The sequence below is a fragment of the Drosophila bipectinata genome, chromosome 4, assembly GCF_030179905.1.
Source record: "Drosophila bipectinata strain 14024-0381.07 chromosome 4, DbipHiC1v2, whole genome shotgun sequence".
NCBI lineage: Eukaryota > Metazoa > Arthropoda > Insecta > Diptera > Drosophilidae > Drosophila > Drosophila bipectinata.
Window position 1 is genome coordinate 13,830,795 of NC_091740.1, and position 13,686 is coordinate 13,844,480.

Sequence of the window (13,686 nt, forward strand, 5' to 3'; positions counted from 1 at the left end):
GCGGACATATCGGACAATTGCTCATTTTCCCTGAGAAATTCGGACGAATGGTTCTCAGTTATAGCCCTTGGGGTGGCCAGAGATATGAGCGGCTGCATTAATGTCGGCTGAGCAGGCTGAGGCGGATCAGAAACAGCGGATTTCTTACGCTTAGGGGACTCATTTAGCAGCTGAAGGCCACTAAACTGAGTGTCAATCGACAGCTGCTCATTGATTTTAAGAAAACCAGTGATCAACTCTTTGAATTCATTCTTGGTCTGTCTCATGAACGACCTCATTTCGCCTTGGACAGCACGACAATTTTTACAACAATAATGAATACCAGACCTACGGGAAATGGCATCCGAAACTGAGGCAGTGAACCCGGCACACTTGGCGTGTACGACATTTTCACATAGCCAGCAATGGATGGTAGGCTGGGATGAGGAAATTGTCTTGTTACAAGACTTCATAGCTCAGACCACTTTAAATTCCATATTTTTAATTAATAACAAAAAGTTAAAAAAACACTATACCTTGAACCACTGTGCCAAATAGGAAGCCGAAGCGGGAGCTTTTTAGAGTGCAGAGGAAAAGAGCAGAAATAGAGATAAGACGGGGAAGAAGCAGAGCTGAGCTAAGCTTGGAATTTAGAAAAATTATTAATTCTCCTCCAAATATACCACAGCACTCGCGAAGCGATACGGTTTAAGGGGACCCCCCCCCATTCTCGATTTTAAATTTTGACGATTTTCAATGGGCTGGCAAATGAACATAAATTATTTTTTAGGGTTGTAACTGTGCTTACATATATTAAGACACAACAAGAAAGGAAAGCTAACTTCGGGCGGAGCCGAAGTTTATATACCCTTGCAGTTAAAACCGGATATATATCGCAAACATCGGATATAGTTGGCCGATCCTTATGGGAATAGGAATATATACTCCAATTTATTACAATACAAAATCTAAAAAAAGTCCCAAGCTTCTATCTTCAAAAATACGAAAGTTGATATTTCTATTAAATACCATTTCCGATCGTTCAGTTATATGGCAGCTATAGGATATAGTCGGCCGATCCTAATGAAATTTGGTAGGTTGGATCAACTGACCAAAAATAGAGTCTGTACTAAATTCCAGCTTTCTATCTTCAAAAACACGAAAGTTGGGTCATTTCCGATCGTTCAGTTATATGACAGCTATAGGATATAGTCGGCCGATCCTTATGAAATTTGGCATGTCGTATTATTTTGCCAAAAATAGCTCTCACCTAAAATTTAAACTCTCTAACTCTAAAAATACCAAAGTTATACCATTTCCGATCAATCAGTTATATGGCAGCTATAGGATATAGTCGGCCGATCCGGGCCGTTCCGACTTATATACTGCGTGCAAAGGAAAGAAGGGTGTGTGCAAAGTTTCAAGACGATAGCTTTAAAACTGAGAGACTAGTTTGCGTAGAAACAGACAGACGGACAGACGGACATGCTCATATCAACTCAGGAGGTGATCCTGATCAAGAATATATATACTTTATAGGGTCGGAGATGTCTCCTTCACTGCGTTGCACACTTTTGGACAAAATTATAATACCCTCTGCAAGGGTATAAAAAGGAAGAAAATCATTTCACAGAATTTTTTTTGTTTTGTTTTTGTTGTTGTTTTTTGTGATCAAAGAAAAGCCCTTCTTTTCGGCGGCGCATGTGATTTCCGCTCACTGGAACATCTGAATCCAAAAATTCCAACGGGATTAGAAAAAGTACATGTTTGGCTCTCGTATGAACTAGGATTATTAACTTCGCTCAAAAATTAACAAAATGGCGGACCTTTGAAATTTTTTTTTTGAAAATTTCCATTATTTTCAGCCATAAATCGAGTTGAAAAGTAAAGAAGATCTTCACCGATTTGATTTATCCTAGTTCATACGAGAGCTATATATGTATAGAATAACGTGTTAAAATTTGGAACCGATTGGATTAATAGTTTTTGAGTAACCTCATGCGCCAGTCGTAAAAACACTGTTTCGAGAAAAACGCGTTTAAAGTTTTGAGACGGCTCTCGCCGTCGCCTGAGGCTTCCACCATAAATCGGCTATATCTTCAAGAGTTTTTGAAATTTTTACTTGAAATTTTCAGGGAACATTCTTGAATAGTTACAAGTTTGAATTAAATTAAAAAAAAAAAATCGATTTTTTAAAACCGAGAATGGTCCCCTTAAGTTAAAACTTAAGATTCTCAATAGATTCACAAGTAAGTAAACACCGGTTTACCAATATTTATCAATGATAGCAGTTTTAAAGCTATCGACTTGAAACTTTGCACACACCCTTCTTTTCTTTTCACGAAGATCGGAAATGCTTTAACTTCGGTGTTTTTAAAGCAGTGGGGGGCAAACTCTCATTTTCCATAGACCGCGTGCATAGGGTATGCTCTCTCATTCGCTCTCATTTTGACTCATTTGACAGCCCAAACTTAAAAATCCAAATGTTTCCACTGAGAAAAATTTTTTCTGAAATCGGGTTGGAAAAAGTTTTCTTCATGGAGTCGCACGTACACAGTCGCACTCACTCACTCATTAAATTTCGTCTCAGCATTTTATCTCACTCAATTCATTTTCAAGGTTGTGCATTTGAATTTCGTTTTTTAGCTATTCATGCAGACCTCTAATATAGATAGGGAAGCGAAGTTTTACATTTGTTTAGGAAATGTTGATAGCAAAACTTTTTTTAAAATAAAATACACAATTTTAGTGCCCATTCCAACTTTTGAATTAGGAACATTCTGAATTTCTGAGAACATTTTTCTCAATGAAAACATTTTTTTTTGGCTGTCAAGTAAGGTAAGTTTGGTCTGTCAAATAAGGCAAAATGAGAACGCGTCGATCTTAAAGACTCTAACAGATAGAGCTATAGGATTTGATATGAAGACTTAAAATGGATCCACGCCCCCACGTATCCACGTATCTCTGGGACTTTAAGAGATAGAACTTTCCGGAACTATTTTGCCAAATTTTCGTTTTTTTTTTGTTTTTTTTTTTTTTTTTTGTTTTAGAGTGTATACTATTAAAAGTGTGTTAATATGTGGGTGAAAAAATGAATACCGGGACTCTTATTAAAAATATAAAGTTGGGGTTCACATCTTATAAGTTTTGTACATCATTTGAATATATATACAACGTGATTAAAATTTTTAATAGAAAACGTAATTCAAACCGTATAGAAACTTTCAATAATAATATATGTTAATATTTTAAATATAAAATATCTCACCCTGACCTGGTTGTTCCATGCTTTTCGGTAACCATCACGACCAGACCATACATATAGTCGACTTTGAATACCGACTGCGCAATGGCCAGCTCGAGCCCGTGGCACATTTTCCTCTACCGTGTCCAATGTAACATTATCCCAAGACATTGTATCTAAAATGTTCGTATATTTTTGTGGAAAATAAGCATTATCAAATGTATTTAATAAAAAAATATTTTTTTTATTTATATCTAAACAATTGGTGTCAGCTTTGACCCGCACGGGCACGTAACGTTCTCCTTTTCACACATACAGCACAGGAAGCTTCACAAAGCTTTTCGGAGTTCCAATCGCAAATATCGGATAAAGTTAGCGATCTTTATAGACAATTTTATTATAAAATCAATTTTTTTAACAAAGAATGATGCAAAAAGCCCGGATATATATAAAAAACTTCAAACTTCGAATGTAATTGGCCGATCCTTACGAGAAAATCATTATATAATCAATTTATTACAATACAAAAAAAAAGTCCCAAGTTGGGTCATTTCCGATTTTTCAGTTATGTGGCAGCTATAGGATATAGTCGGCCAATCCTTATGAAATTCGGTAAGTCGTATTAGTTTCTCAAAAAAATCGTTCGTACTGTTTATAAAATACTGTTTATTAAGATTGTACTGTTAAAGATTCAAAAAAAAAATATCAAATAATGACTGAGATACAGACCATAATCGAGAGCGCGCCTACACCGAATTGTATCAGTTACTCGGTAGCGTCTAAACTTTAAACGCGTTTTTCTCGGAACCACATTTTTGTGTGCGGCGCAGGTGATTCACAAAATTCACAATAAAAAGTAACACCTCTGTCCCGTACTAGAATCATTTATTATACCCTTGCAGAGGGTATTATAATTTTGTCCAAAAGTGTGCAACGCAGTGAAGGAGACTCGGAGATGTCTATAAAGTATATATATTCTTGATTTAAATCACCTCCTGAGTTGATATGAGCATGTCCGTCTGTCTGTTTCTACGCAAACTAGTCTCTCAGTTTTAAAGCTATCGACTACACAAGAATAAATTAAACAAAATATTTTCAAATACTTTGTGATGCTTATAAAAACATATTTGAAAATTGAAACGATTGTATTATTTTTTATTACAACAATTTTTCTTTTAAATAACCTCTAAAAGTAGGTCGGAACATAAGACTACACCCTTCAATCCGAACTTTCTTACTCTAAAACAAGAAAGGAAAGCTAACTTCGGACGGGGCCGAAGTTTATATTCCTTTTCAGTTCAAACCGGATATATATCGCAAACATCGGATATGTTGTCCGATCCTTATGAGAATATCATAATATAACCAATTTATTACAGTACAAAATCTTAAAAAAAATCGTTCAGTTCCGATCGTTCAGTTATATGGCAGCTATAAGATTTAGTCGGCCAATCGATATGGAATTTAGTAGGTCAGATTAACTGACCAGATATAGAATCTGTACTATGTTCTAGCTTTCTATCTTTTAAAACACGAAAGTTGGGTCATTTCCGATTGTTCACTTATATGGCAGCTATAGGATATAGTCGGCCTATAAAATATAAAATTATAAAATTTGGTAGGTTGGATCAACTGACCAAAAATATAATCTGTACTAAGTTCCAACATTCTATCTTTAAAAACACAAAAGTTCGGTTATTTCCGGTCGTTCAGTTATATGGCTATAGGATATAGGATAGGATATAGTCGGCCGATCCCGGTCGTTCCGACTTATATACTGCGTGCAAGGAAAGAAGGGTGTGTGCAAAGTTTCAAGTCGATAGCTTTAAAACTGAGAGACTAGTTCGCGCAGATGCAGACGGACGGACGGCACACTTTTGACCAAAATTATAATACCCTCTGAAAGGTTATAAAAAGCTAAAGTCGTGGCGACTTATATTCGCGACTGCGTGCAAAGGAGAGAAGAGTGTGTGAAAATATTGAACTAGATTGATCCGAAAGTGAGAAACCAGTTCGCTTAAAAAACAGGACAAGCAGACGGACATGTTTATATCAGCTCATGAGGTGGTCGTGATATAAGTTGCACACGTTTGATCAAAATTATAATACCTTCTGCAAAATAGCTGTTTACAATAAGTCGTGTATAGTCGTGAAATTATAGCCTAAGGTAGGAGAGTACTTTAAGTTCTTTTGACCTTTTATCCAAGTGGCTTTGTTTTATTATAAAAACTATTATTTATATACAACTTTATTCCCAACAACAACATAAAAAAAAAAAAAAACAATACAATAATAATTTTGTTTTTTTTTTACAATTAACAACAGCATAATTACTGAAAAAATTTATAAAGGGGTCATGTTCAAAATTAAAAAAAAAACAAGAAAGGAAAGCTAACTTCGGGCGTAGCCGAAGTTTATATACCCTTGCAGCTAAAACCGGATATATATCGCAAACATCGGATATAGTTGGCCGATCCTTAATTCCTCCTGAAATTTGGTAGGTTGGATCAACTGACCAAAAATATAATCTGTACCAAGTTCCAGCTTTCTATCTTCAAAAACACAAAAGTTGGGTCATTTCCGATCGTTCAGTTATATGGCAGCTATAGGATATAGTCGGCCGATCCTAATGAAATTTGGTAGGTTGGATCAACTGACCAAAAATAGAATCTCTACTAAATTCCAGCTTTCTAACTTCAAAAACACGAATGTTAAGTTATTTCCGATCGTTCAGTTATATGGCAGCTATAGGATATAGTCGGCCGATCCTTATGAAATTTGGCATGTCGTATTATTTTGCCAAAAATAGCGCTCGTGTAATAGCGCTGCTCCTGTCCGTCTGTCCGTCTGTCTGTCTGTTTCTACGCGAACTAGTCTCTCAGTTTTAAAGCTATCGTCTTGAAACTTTGCACACACCCTTCTTTCCTTTGCACGCAGTATATAAGTCGGAACGGCCCAGATCGGCCGACTATATCCTATAGCTGCCATATAACTGATTGATCGGAAATGGTATAACTTTGGTGTTTTTAGAGTTAGAGAGTTCAAATTTTACACGAGAGCTATTTTTGGCAAAATAGTACGACATAATTCGACATAAATCCTATAGCAGCCATATAACTGATTGATCGGAAATTGTATATCTTTTAGGTATAACATGGTGTTTTTAGAGTTAGAGAGTTCAAATTTTACCCAAGAGCCCAATTATTTTTGGCAACACATTACGACATAAATCCTATAGCAGCCATATAACTGATTGATCGGAAATGGTATATCTTTTAGGTATAACATGGTGTTTTTAGAGTTAGAGAGTTCAAATTTTACCCAAGAGCCCAATTATTTTTGGCAACACATTACGACATGCCAAATTTCATAAGGATCGGCCGACTATATCCTATAGCTGCCATATAACTGAACGATCGGAAATGACCCAACTTTCGTGTTTTTAAAGATACCAAGTTGGAATTTAGTACAGAATGTATTTTTGGTCAGTTGATCCAATCTACCAAATTTCATAATAACGATCGGTCGATTAAATCTTATAGCTGTCATATAACTGAACGATCGGAAATAGTATTTGGTAGATATACCCACTTTCGTATTTTGGAAGATAGAAGCTTGGGACTTTTTTTTTAGATTTTTTATATAGTTATTATGATGTTTTATTATGATGTTATCATGAGGATCGGCCAGCTTTTTCCGATGTTTATGATATATATTCGGTTTAAGCTGCAAGGGTATATCAACTTCGGCTCCGCCCGAAGTTCCTTTCTTGTTTTTAGTGGCGATTCGAAGGGCTCTATTTTCGAACGTTTGTATAGTTCGGACATTCGTCTTGCTCGGAGTGCCCCAGAGCTGTATGCCGTACGTCCAGATTGGGCGTATTATGGCCTTGTAAATGAGAAGTTTAGTGGAAGTTCTCAGCTTTGATCTTCTACCCATGAGACAATAGAAGGATCGAAATCTTTGATCAGCCTGTTTTCTCTTCTTAATCAGATGGGGCCTCCAGGTAAGCCTCCTGTCTAGGGTGAATCCCAGGTACTTGGGATTGTCTTCCTGTGGGATTGGAGAGCCGTTGAGGTTAACTGGAGGGCAGTTGCCTTTGCAGAGAGAAAATGTGGTGGCAATGGACTTCTCATTATTGACGGCAATGTTCCATCGCTTTTGCCAGTCGAGGAACAAGTCAAGCTGCAATTGCATTGTTTCGGCTGCCCCCATGGCGCTATCGGCGGTGGTAAGAAAGGCGGTGTCGTCTGCACAGGTTGCTGCGAGCAGGTCAGGCCTTTGAAGAACAGGGAGGTCGGTAAGCATTGTAAGCATTGTACATCAACGGGCCAAGAACGCTGCCTTGGGGTACACCAGCGTGAGCTTCTCTTATACCGGAGATGGCCTCGCCACATCTAACAGCAAATTTACGGTCTTCCAAGAACGACTTTAGGAACTGGAAGTATGGTCGGGGTAGGCCAGTCTTTAATTTATATAGTAGAGCGGGATGCCAGACTGGGTCAAACGCCTGCTTAACGTCCAGCATGACGGCCATGCAGTACTTCTTGGTTTCAAATGCGTATAGGATGCACAGCACCACCCGATGGCACTTCTCTGGGGTACCGTGTCGCCGACTGAAGCCAAACTGGTGGTCAGGGAATGCTTGGAGGTGGTAACATTTTTAAGGGGTCACGCCACCCTGAAATTTTCAAAAAATCGATTTTTTTTTTTACTTAATTTAAGAGACTATATTCTTACGCGTATTTTAAGACGTCCCCGAAGACAATATCTTGATAATTATGGAAGTTATGTTTATTTCAAGGCGGCACTGCAGGAGGGCACCTAAGACACTTCTTTTTCTTCTTTTGCGTTTTTCTCGAAACCACTTTTTTCAAGACGGTGGGCATGATAACTCAAAAACTGTTCAACCGATTGACTTGAAAATTGAAACACATCTTCTTACATAGATTTTCCACGGAGTGACGTAGGATTTTTTTGATCCAATGGATAGAAATTTTTTTATGCAATTTTTAGTACGAAATTTTTTGCCCAAAACATTGAGTCAAGTTTTGAAGTGCTCTCATTTGCGTAATTTTTCTTCTTTTCTAAAACGGCTACGTCACTCTGTTCCAAATTTATCACTTTTTAAAAAAAAATTTTGTTTACTTTTTTCTGATGAAAATTGACACGTGAATCATGCCCACCATCAAGGAGCACTCCGGAAAAACCCATGATCGCCGATGTTCATATCTCCGCCATTTTGAATTGAAAACAAATTTTTTTTTAGAATTTATAAAGCTCATTAGTTGTATTAAATAGAAATAAAAGTGGAAAAATCCTATCTCAACTAGTTTAGTCACAAGAAATTCCTGAAAAACCGTCCCGTTTCCACGCGGTCAGGGTGGCGTAACCCCTTAATGCAATTGCATTGATAGGGGCCCGGGGCCTTGTTGTGGTTCATGATGGTTATGAGCTCAGCTGTTTCCTCCTCAGTCATTGGTCGTATTGGATCGGCGTCCCTGGAAGGCTCGGCTAGCAGTTGGGCAGTTTCAGCAGCATCCTCCGGTAACAACATCTTAAAGATGTTCAAATAATTGGGTGTTGTGAAAATAATTTTGACTAGAGTTATGTAGATTGGAGGGGGGCTTGTGTTTTCTTGCGATGCGCTGGTTGGTTTTCCACAACCTTCGTCAAGGGCAAATCTGTTGCTACTGGAATTGCCTGGTTTTGTCATCTTCGTCGATCTTTTGGACGCGGTTAATGACGGATTACTGCCGGATTACTCTGCGGGCTAAGCTTGAGCTTAATTTGGGTGTAGCGATCCATTTCAGTCTGTGTGGTCGGGCCGCTTTGGCACTTTCCGAAGTTGTTGTTTTTTTACTCGCTGCAGTCGATGACGTTGCGGTATTATGAATTGCTGTGGTTGCAGAAATTGTAGCACTGTTTTACACTGCGAACTCCATGACGCGGAAGTCGGAGTGAGCAGAGCGGGTGAGCAAAACCGTACCCTTTGGTTTTCAGCGGTCAGTAGAGCCGGGTTGCTCTTAATCGCCGATTTTTCCATTTCGGTATTGCAAGTTGAAAAGTAAGAGTAGAAGCCGTTTCTTTGGTTCACTGAGCTTCTATGCTCGTTCTTTTGATCGTTGCTCAATGAGATCATTGCGTAAAACTTATTTATGAGGACTGCCTGGACCCGTTTCTGCGCAAGCATTCAAAAGACCTCGAAGGCCTCTCGCCTAAATAAGATCTCAGTAGGGTACATTTGAACCTCGGGTGGGAGAGGCTCTGCAACGCACACTTTCCGGATGCTCCCAAGAGAAGACAATCGGTTGCGCTTGAATACCTCCTTCGTAACAGGAATCTTAACTGGGGGATAAACACTTTTAAAACCTTTAAGTCTCCAAACTCCAAACATCTTCCTGGCACAAATCAGTAAAAATATTTTCAATAATCTTAATGCCAGAGGTGTGGCTGCGTACGAAGCCTTGGGACTACCCAAGGCAGGAAAACCCTTGCACTACTCCCCCAAGAACTTCAGAACAATTAGTCTATCGTCGGTTCTCCTTAAGACAATGAAGAGGCTCATTAGCCTCCACATCCATCTGACCATTAACCCATTATCAGAAATATATCTGTCAAGTTTGAAAAACCGGTTTTGTTTTCCTTTTCAATAAATAAGTTTCTAAAGATATTATTTGACACAACTAACCAGAATGGACCCAAGCCCAATATCCTTGCGACAGATACAGATTATCGCTTGGTTTGCTCCATGGATAGTGTAAGGCTTTCAGTCCAGTTTCCTGTCTAGTGTAATTCCTAGGTACTTAGCGCTACCATTGAGAATAAGAGTTTACCCTAATAGCTTCGAGAGTCTTAAACTTGGTAGTTTATACTTCATGTTGAATAGAAAAAGTTCGGTCTGGGTTAGATGGACTCCAAGCCCGTTCTTATCTGCACATGCTGAGAAAACTCTTAAAAAGATCATTTTTAAAAATTTCAAAAATGTTGAGGCATTTATGGAAGCAGGAAACAGGGAAACGAAGACCAATGCCCAAATCCGGAACCCCGTTGGCACTTTTCTACATGTCGTAAAAATCGTCAGAAACCAAAAATTCAAAAATTGTCTTGTAATTGTCTACTACCAACCTATATGGCTGATAGTTCCAATGATATTAAACGGTAATCGTCGTTTTTGCAACTGCGTACAGATGGTTATAATGTTTTAAAATTGATCGCAGAATGCCGTACCTTTTAATTGTTCATGCTGATGGTGCCTACATTCCCTTGCGATGAATAACTTTTAAGGGAGCGGACAGCATTAATATTATTTACATTCTTTGTTTTAACTATACATTTTTGTTATACCCTTGCAGAGGGTATTATAATTTTGGTCAAAAGTGTGCAACGCAGTGAAGGAGACATCTCCGACCCTATAAAGTATATATATTCTTGATCAGGATCACCTCCTGAGTTGATATGAGCATGTCCGTCTGTCCGTCTGTCCGTCTGTCTGTCCGTCTGTCTGTTTCTACGCGAACTAGTCTCTCAGTTTTAAAGCTATCGTCTTGAAACTTTGCACACACCCTTCTTTCCTTTGCACGCAGTATATAAGTCGGAACGGCCCGGATCGGCCGACTATATCCTATAGCTGCCATATAACTGATTGATCAGAAATGGTATAACTTTGGTGTTTTTAGAGTTAGAGAGTTCAAATTTGACATGAGAGCTATTTTTGGCAAAATAATACGACATGCCAAATTTCATAAGGATCGGCCGACTATATCCTATAGCTGCCATATAATTGAACGATCGGAAATGACCCAACTTTCGTGTTTTTGAAGATAGAAAGCTGGAACTTAGTACAGATTTAATTCTTGGTCAGTTGATCCAACCTACCAAATTTCATTAGGATCGGCCGACTATATCCCATAGCTGCCATATAACTGAACGATCGGAAATGGTATTTGGTAGAAATATCAACTTTCGTATTTTTGAAGATAGAAGTTTGGGACTTTTTTTAGATTTTGTATTGTAATAAATTGGATTATATATTCCTATTCCCATAAGGATCGGCCAACTATATCCGATGTTTGCGATATATATCCGGTTTTAAATGCAAGGGTATATAAACTTCGGCTCCGCCCGAAGTTAGCTTTCCTTTCTTGTTTAATATACAGTTGGGGTCAAAATAATAGCAGTGCCAAAGAAAAGTTTGATATTAATTAAATTTATTTTTATTTAAGTAATGTTTTTGAGTTAAAATAATACTTTAGGATGTTCTACAGCAGACTTTTCCAAACGTGCCAAAAACTGTCCTGCCGAGAGGCGAAATGTGATTTAAAATTTAATACAGGAAGGGAGAACGTGAGCCCAAGTACAAAATTCAAGACCAGCCCAAGTGGTTGATCCAGAACAGTAATTAAAAATGAAAGACAAATATGAGCTAGTATAATAAATGCGAGATCTACTTAATATATGTCGAAAAGGACAGTAAACCTTCTAATGGGGCAGGGGAAATGTTAGTCAATTGTGTCTCCTAAGGCTGTAAAAACAAAATTGTATAAATATTTTAAGTTTGGGAACAGTAGGAAGGGGAATTAAAGAAAATAATTTCATAGATAAAATTACTCAAAAATTTTAAGCGAAGTGATACTTTAGATCAGTGGTGGGCACGAAATCTAACGGTCAGAGCCGCAGCTCGGCCAAACAACAAAATTCAACAACAACCACCACCCTCGCGATGGTTGTCGTCGCGTTGTGCGCAAACGGACCCTTAATAATTGTTGTTGCAAACTCGGGACCGCGGGGTCGGGCTCGCTACCTGCTTCAAAATTTGTGTAGCATTGTTTTTTGTAAATCTTCACGGCTCACTGACCGCGCGACTCGATCGTCTGGCCCGATTTGCTGGCGCCAAAAATTACGAATAACAGGGGGAAGCCTTGAGAGCCCGAGGAGCCATAGGCTTGCCCACCCCTGCTTTAGATACTTTTTTTAGAGGACATGACACTTTTTTGGACTTTTGAAAAGGCTTTTAACCTAACTGAAGCACAAATAATAGTTTACCGACAAAAAAAAAAGAAATAAAATAAAAATAAAAAAAAATAAATGATTTTAATATTACTTTACAAAAATCAATCGATTTTAAATTTTTACAAAATTTATTTAGGCTGTGGTATGTCTTGCAAGTTTTCACTACTATTATTTTGACCGATTGGTTTTTTGTCAAATTCAACATTTTAATTTTTGATATATGTAGGTATTAGAGGGGTGCAGGAATACATTCTTATTGCCTCAGCCATAGAATACATCCGAATGGAATAGAATGAATGAGTGCAAGAGACACAACGAATTGAGTGAGAGGGAGTGAGAGACAGAGAGAGCATTCTAACTCATGGGCATTCTCTTGCTTTGAAACAGAGTGAGTTGGGGTGGGAAGTAAAAAGAGTGCTTTTGGAATGTCTCGAATGGTTTTTAACACACTCTATGCATTCATTTATTTTCTTTTCTTGAGCAAAACGCTTTTTTAATTCTTCTTTAACAATGAGGAAATTGACCGAAAGGTGAATAATGATGAAAGAGTTTTTTTACTTATGGTTTTTAACTGTTATTATTTTCTTAGTGTTTTTTTTTTAGTTTTCTTAGGTTTTTCCAAATTAAATTATTTTATATATATTATAAAATATATATTTATATTATAAATATTAAAAATATTTTTACATACATAACAGTAAAATATGTATATAAAATATACAGCATAATAATGAATTTTTCTGAAAAAAAAGCAATGACTTACTTCCACTTTTAAATTATTTTATTATCAGCGTCTAAAAATACAGGCAAATGTGCATAGTTGTATCGAACATTCTAGAATGCATTCGAAACAACTCGAATGCGACCTGTAACTCTAACTCATTCAATTCGGTATTCATCCCCCGAATGTTGTGCGAGTGAGACCTACACAGTCGCACTCACTCAATCATTAATTTTCGTCTCACTCAATTCATTTTCAAGGTTGTGCATTTGAATGTCGTTTTTAAGCTAATCATGCAGACCTCAAATAGGTATTATACGATTCTTTTATATTAGGTATTATACGGACGTATCTATGCCCTGTTCCTATCTCAGTATGAAATTTATTGATTCGGAAAATACCCCAGAAAAATAAGTATATGTGGATGCATTTTCCAAAAAAAAAAAAAAAAAAAAAAAAAAAAAAAAGAAAGGAAAGCTAACTTCGGGCGGAGCCGAAGTTTATATACCCTTGCAGTTAAAACCGGATATATATCGCAAACATCCAATTTATTACAATACAAAATCTAAAAAAAAAAAGTCTCAAGCTTCTATCTTTAAAAATACCAAAGTTGGTATTTCAACCAAAACCCATTTCCGATCGTTCAGTTATATGGCAGATATAAGATATAGTCGGCCGATCGGTATGACATTTGGTAGGTCGGATTAACTGAGAATATAATCTGTACCAA

General features: G+C 37.4%; 1 protein-coding gene across 8 annotated transcripts in view; it reads right to left on the reverse strand.

The window, feature by feature from the left end:
• Hcf (Host cell factor) overlaps positions 1-13,686 on the reverse strand; it is a 124,460-nt gene that overhangs the window by 85,093 nt on the left and 25,681 nt on the right. For 7 of the 8 annotated variants that reach the window (XM_070282473.1, XM_043213368.2, XM_043213370.1 and 4 more), the window contains one exon: positions 3,248-3,399. In XM_070282473.1, coding sequence (XP_070138574.1) covers positions 3,248-3,399 — 152 coding nt within the window. The remainder of the gene's footprint in view (positions 1-3,247; positions 3,400-13,686) is intronic. The other variant, XM_043213367.1, reaches the window with a different exon arrangement.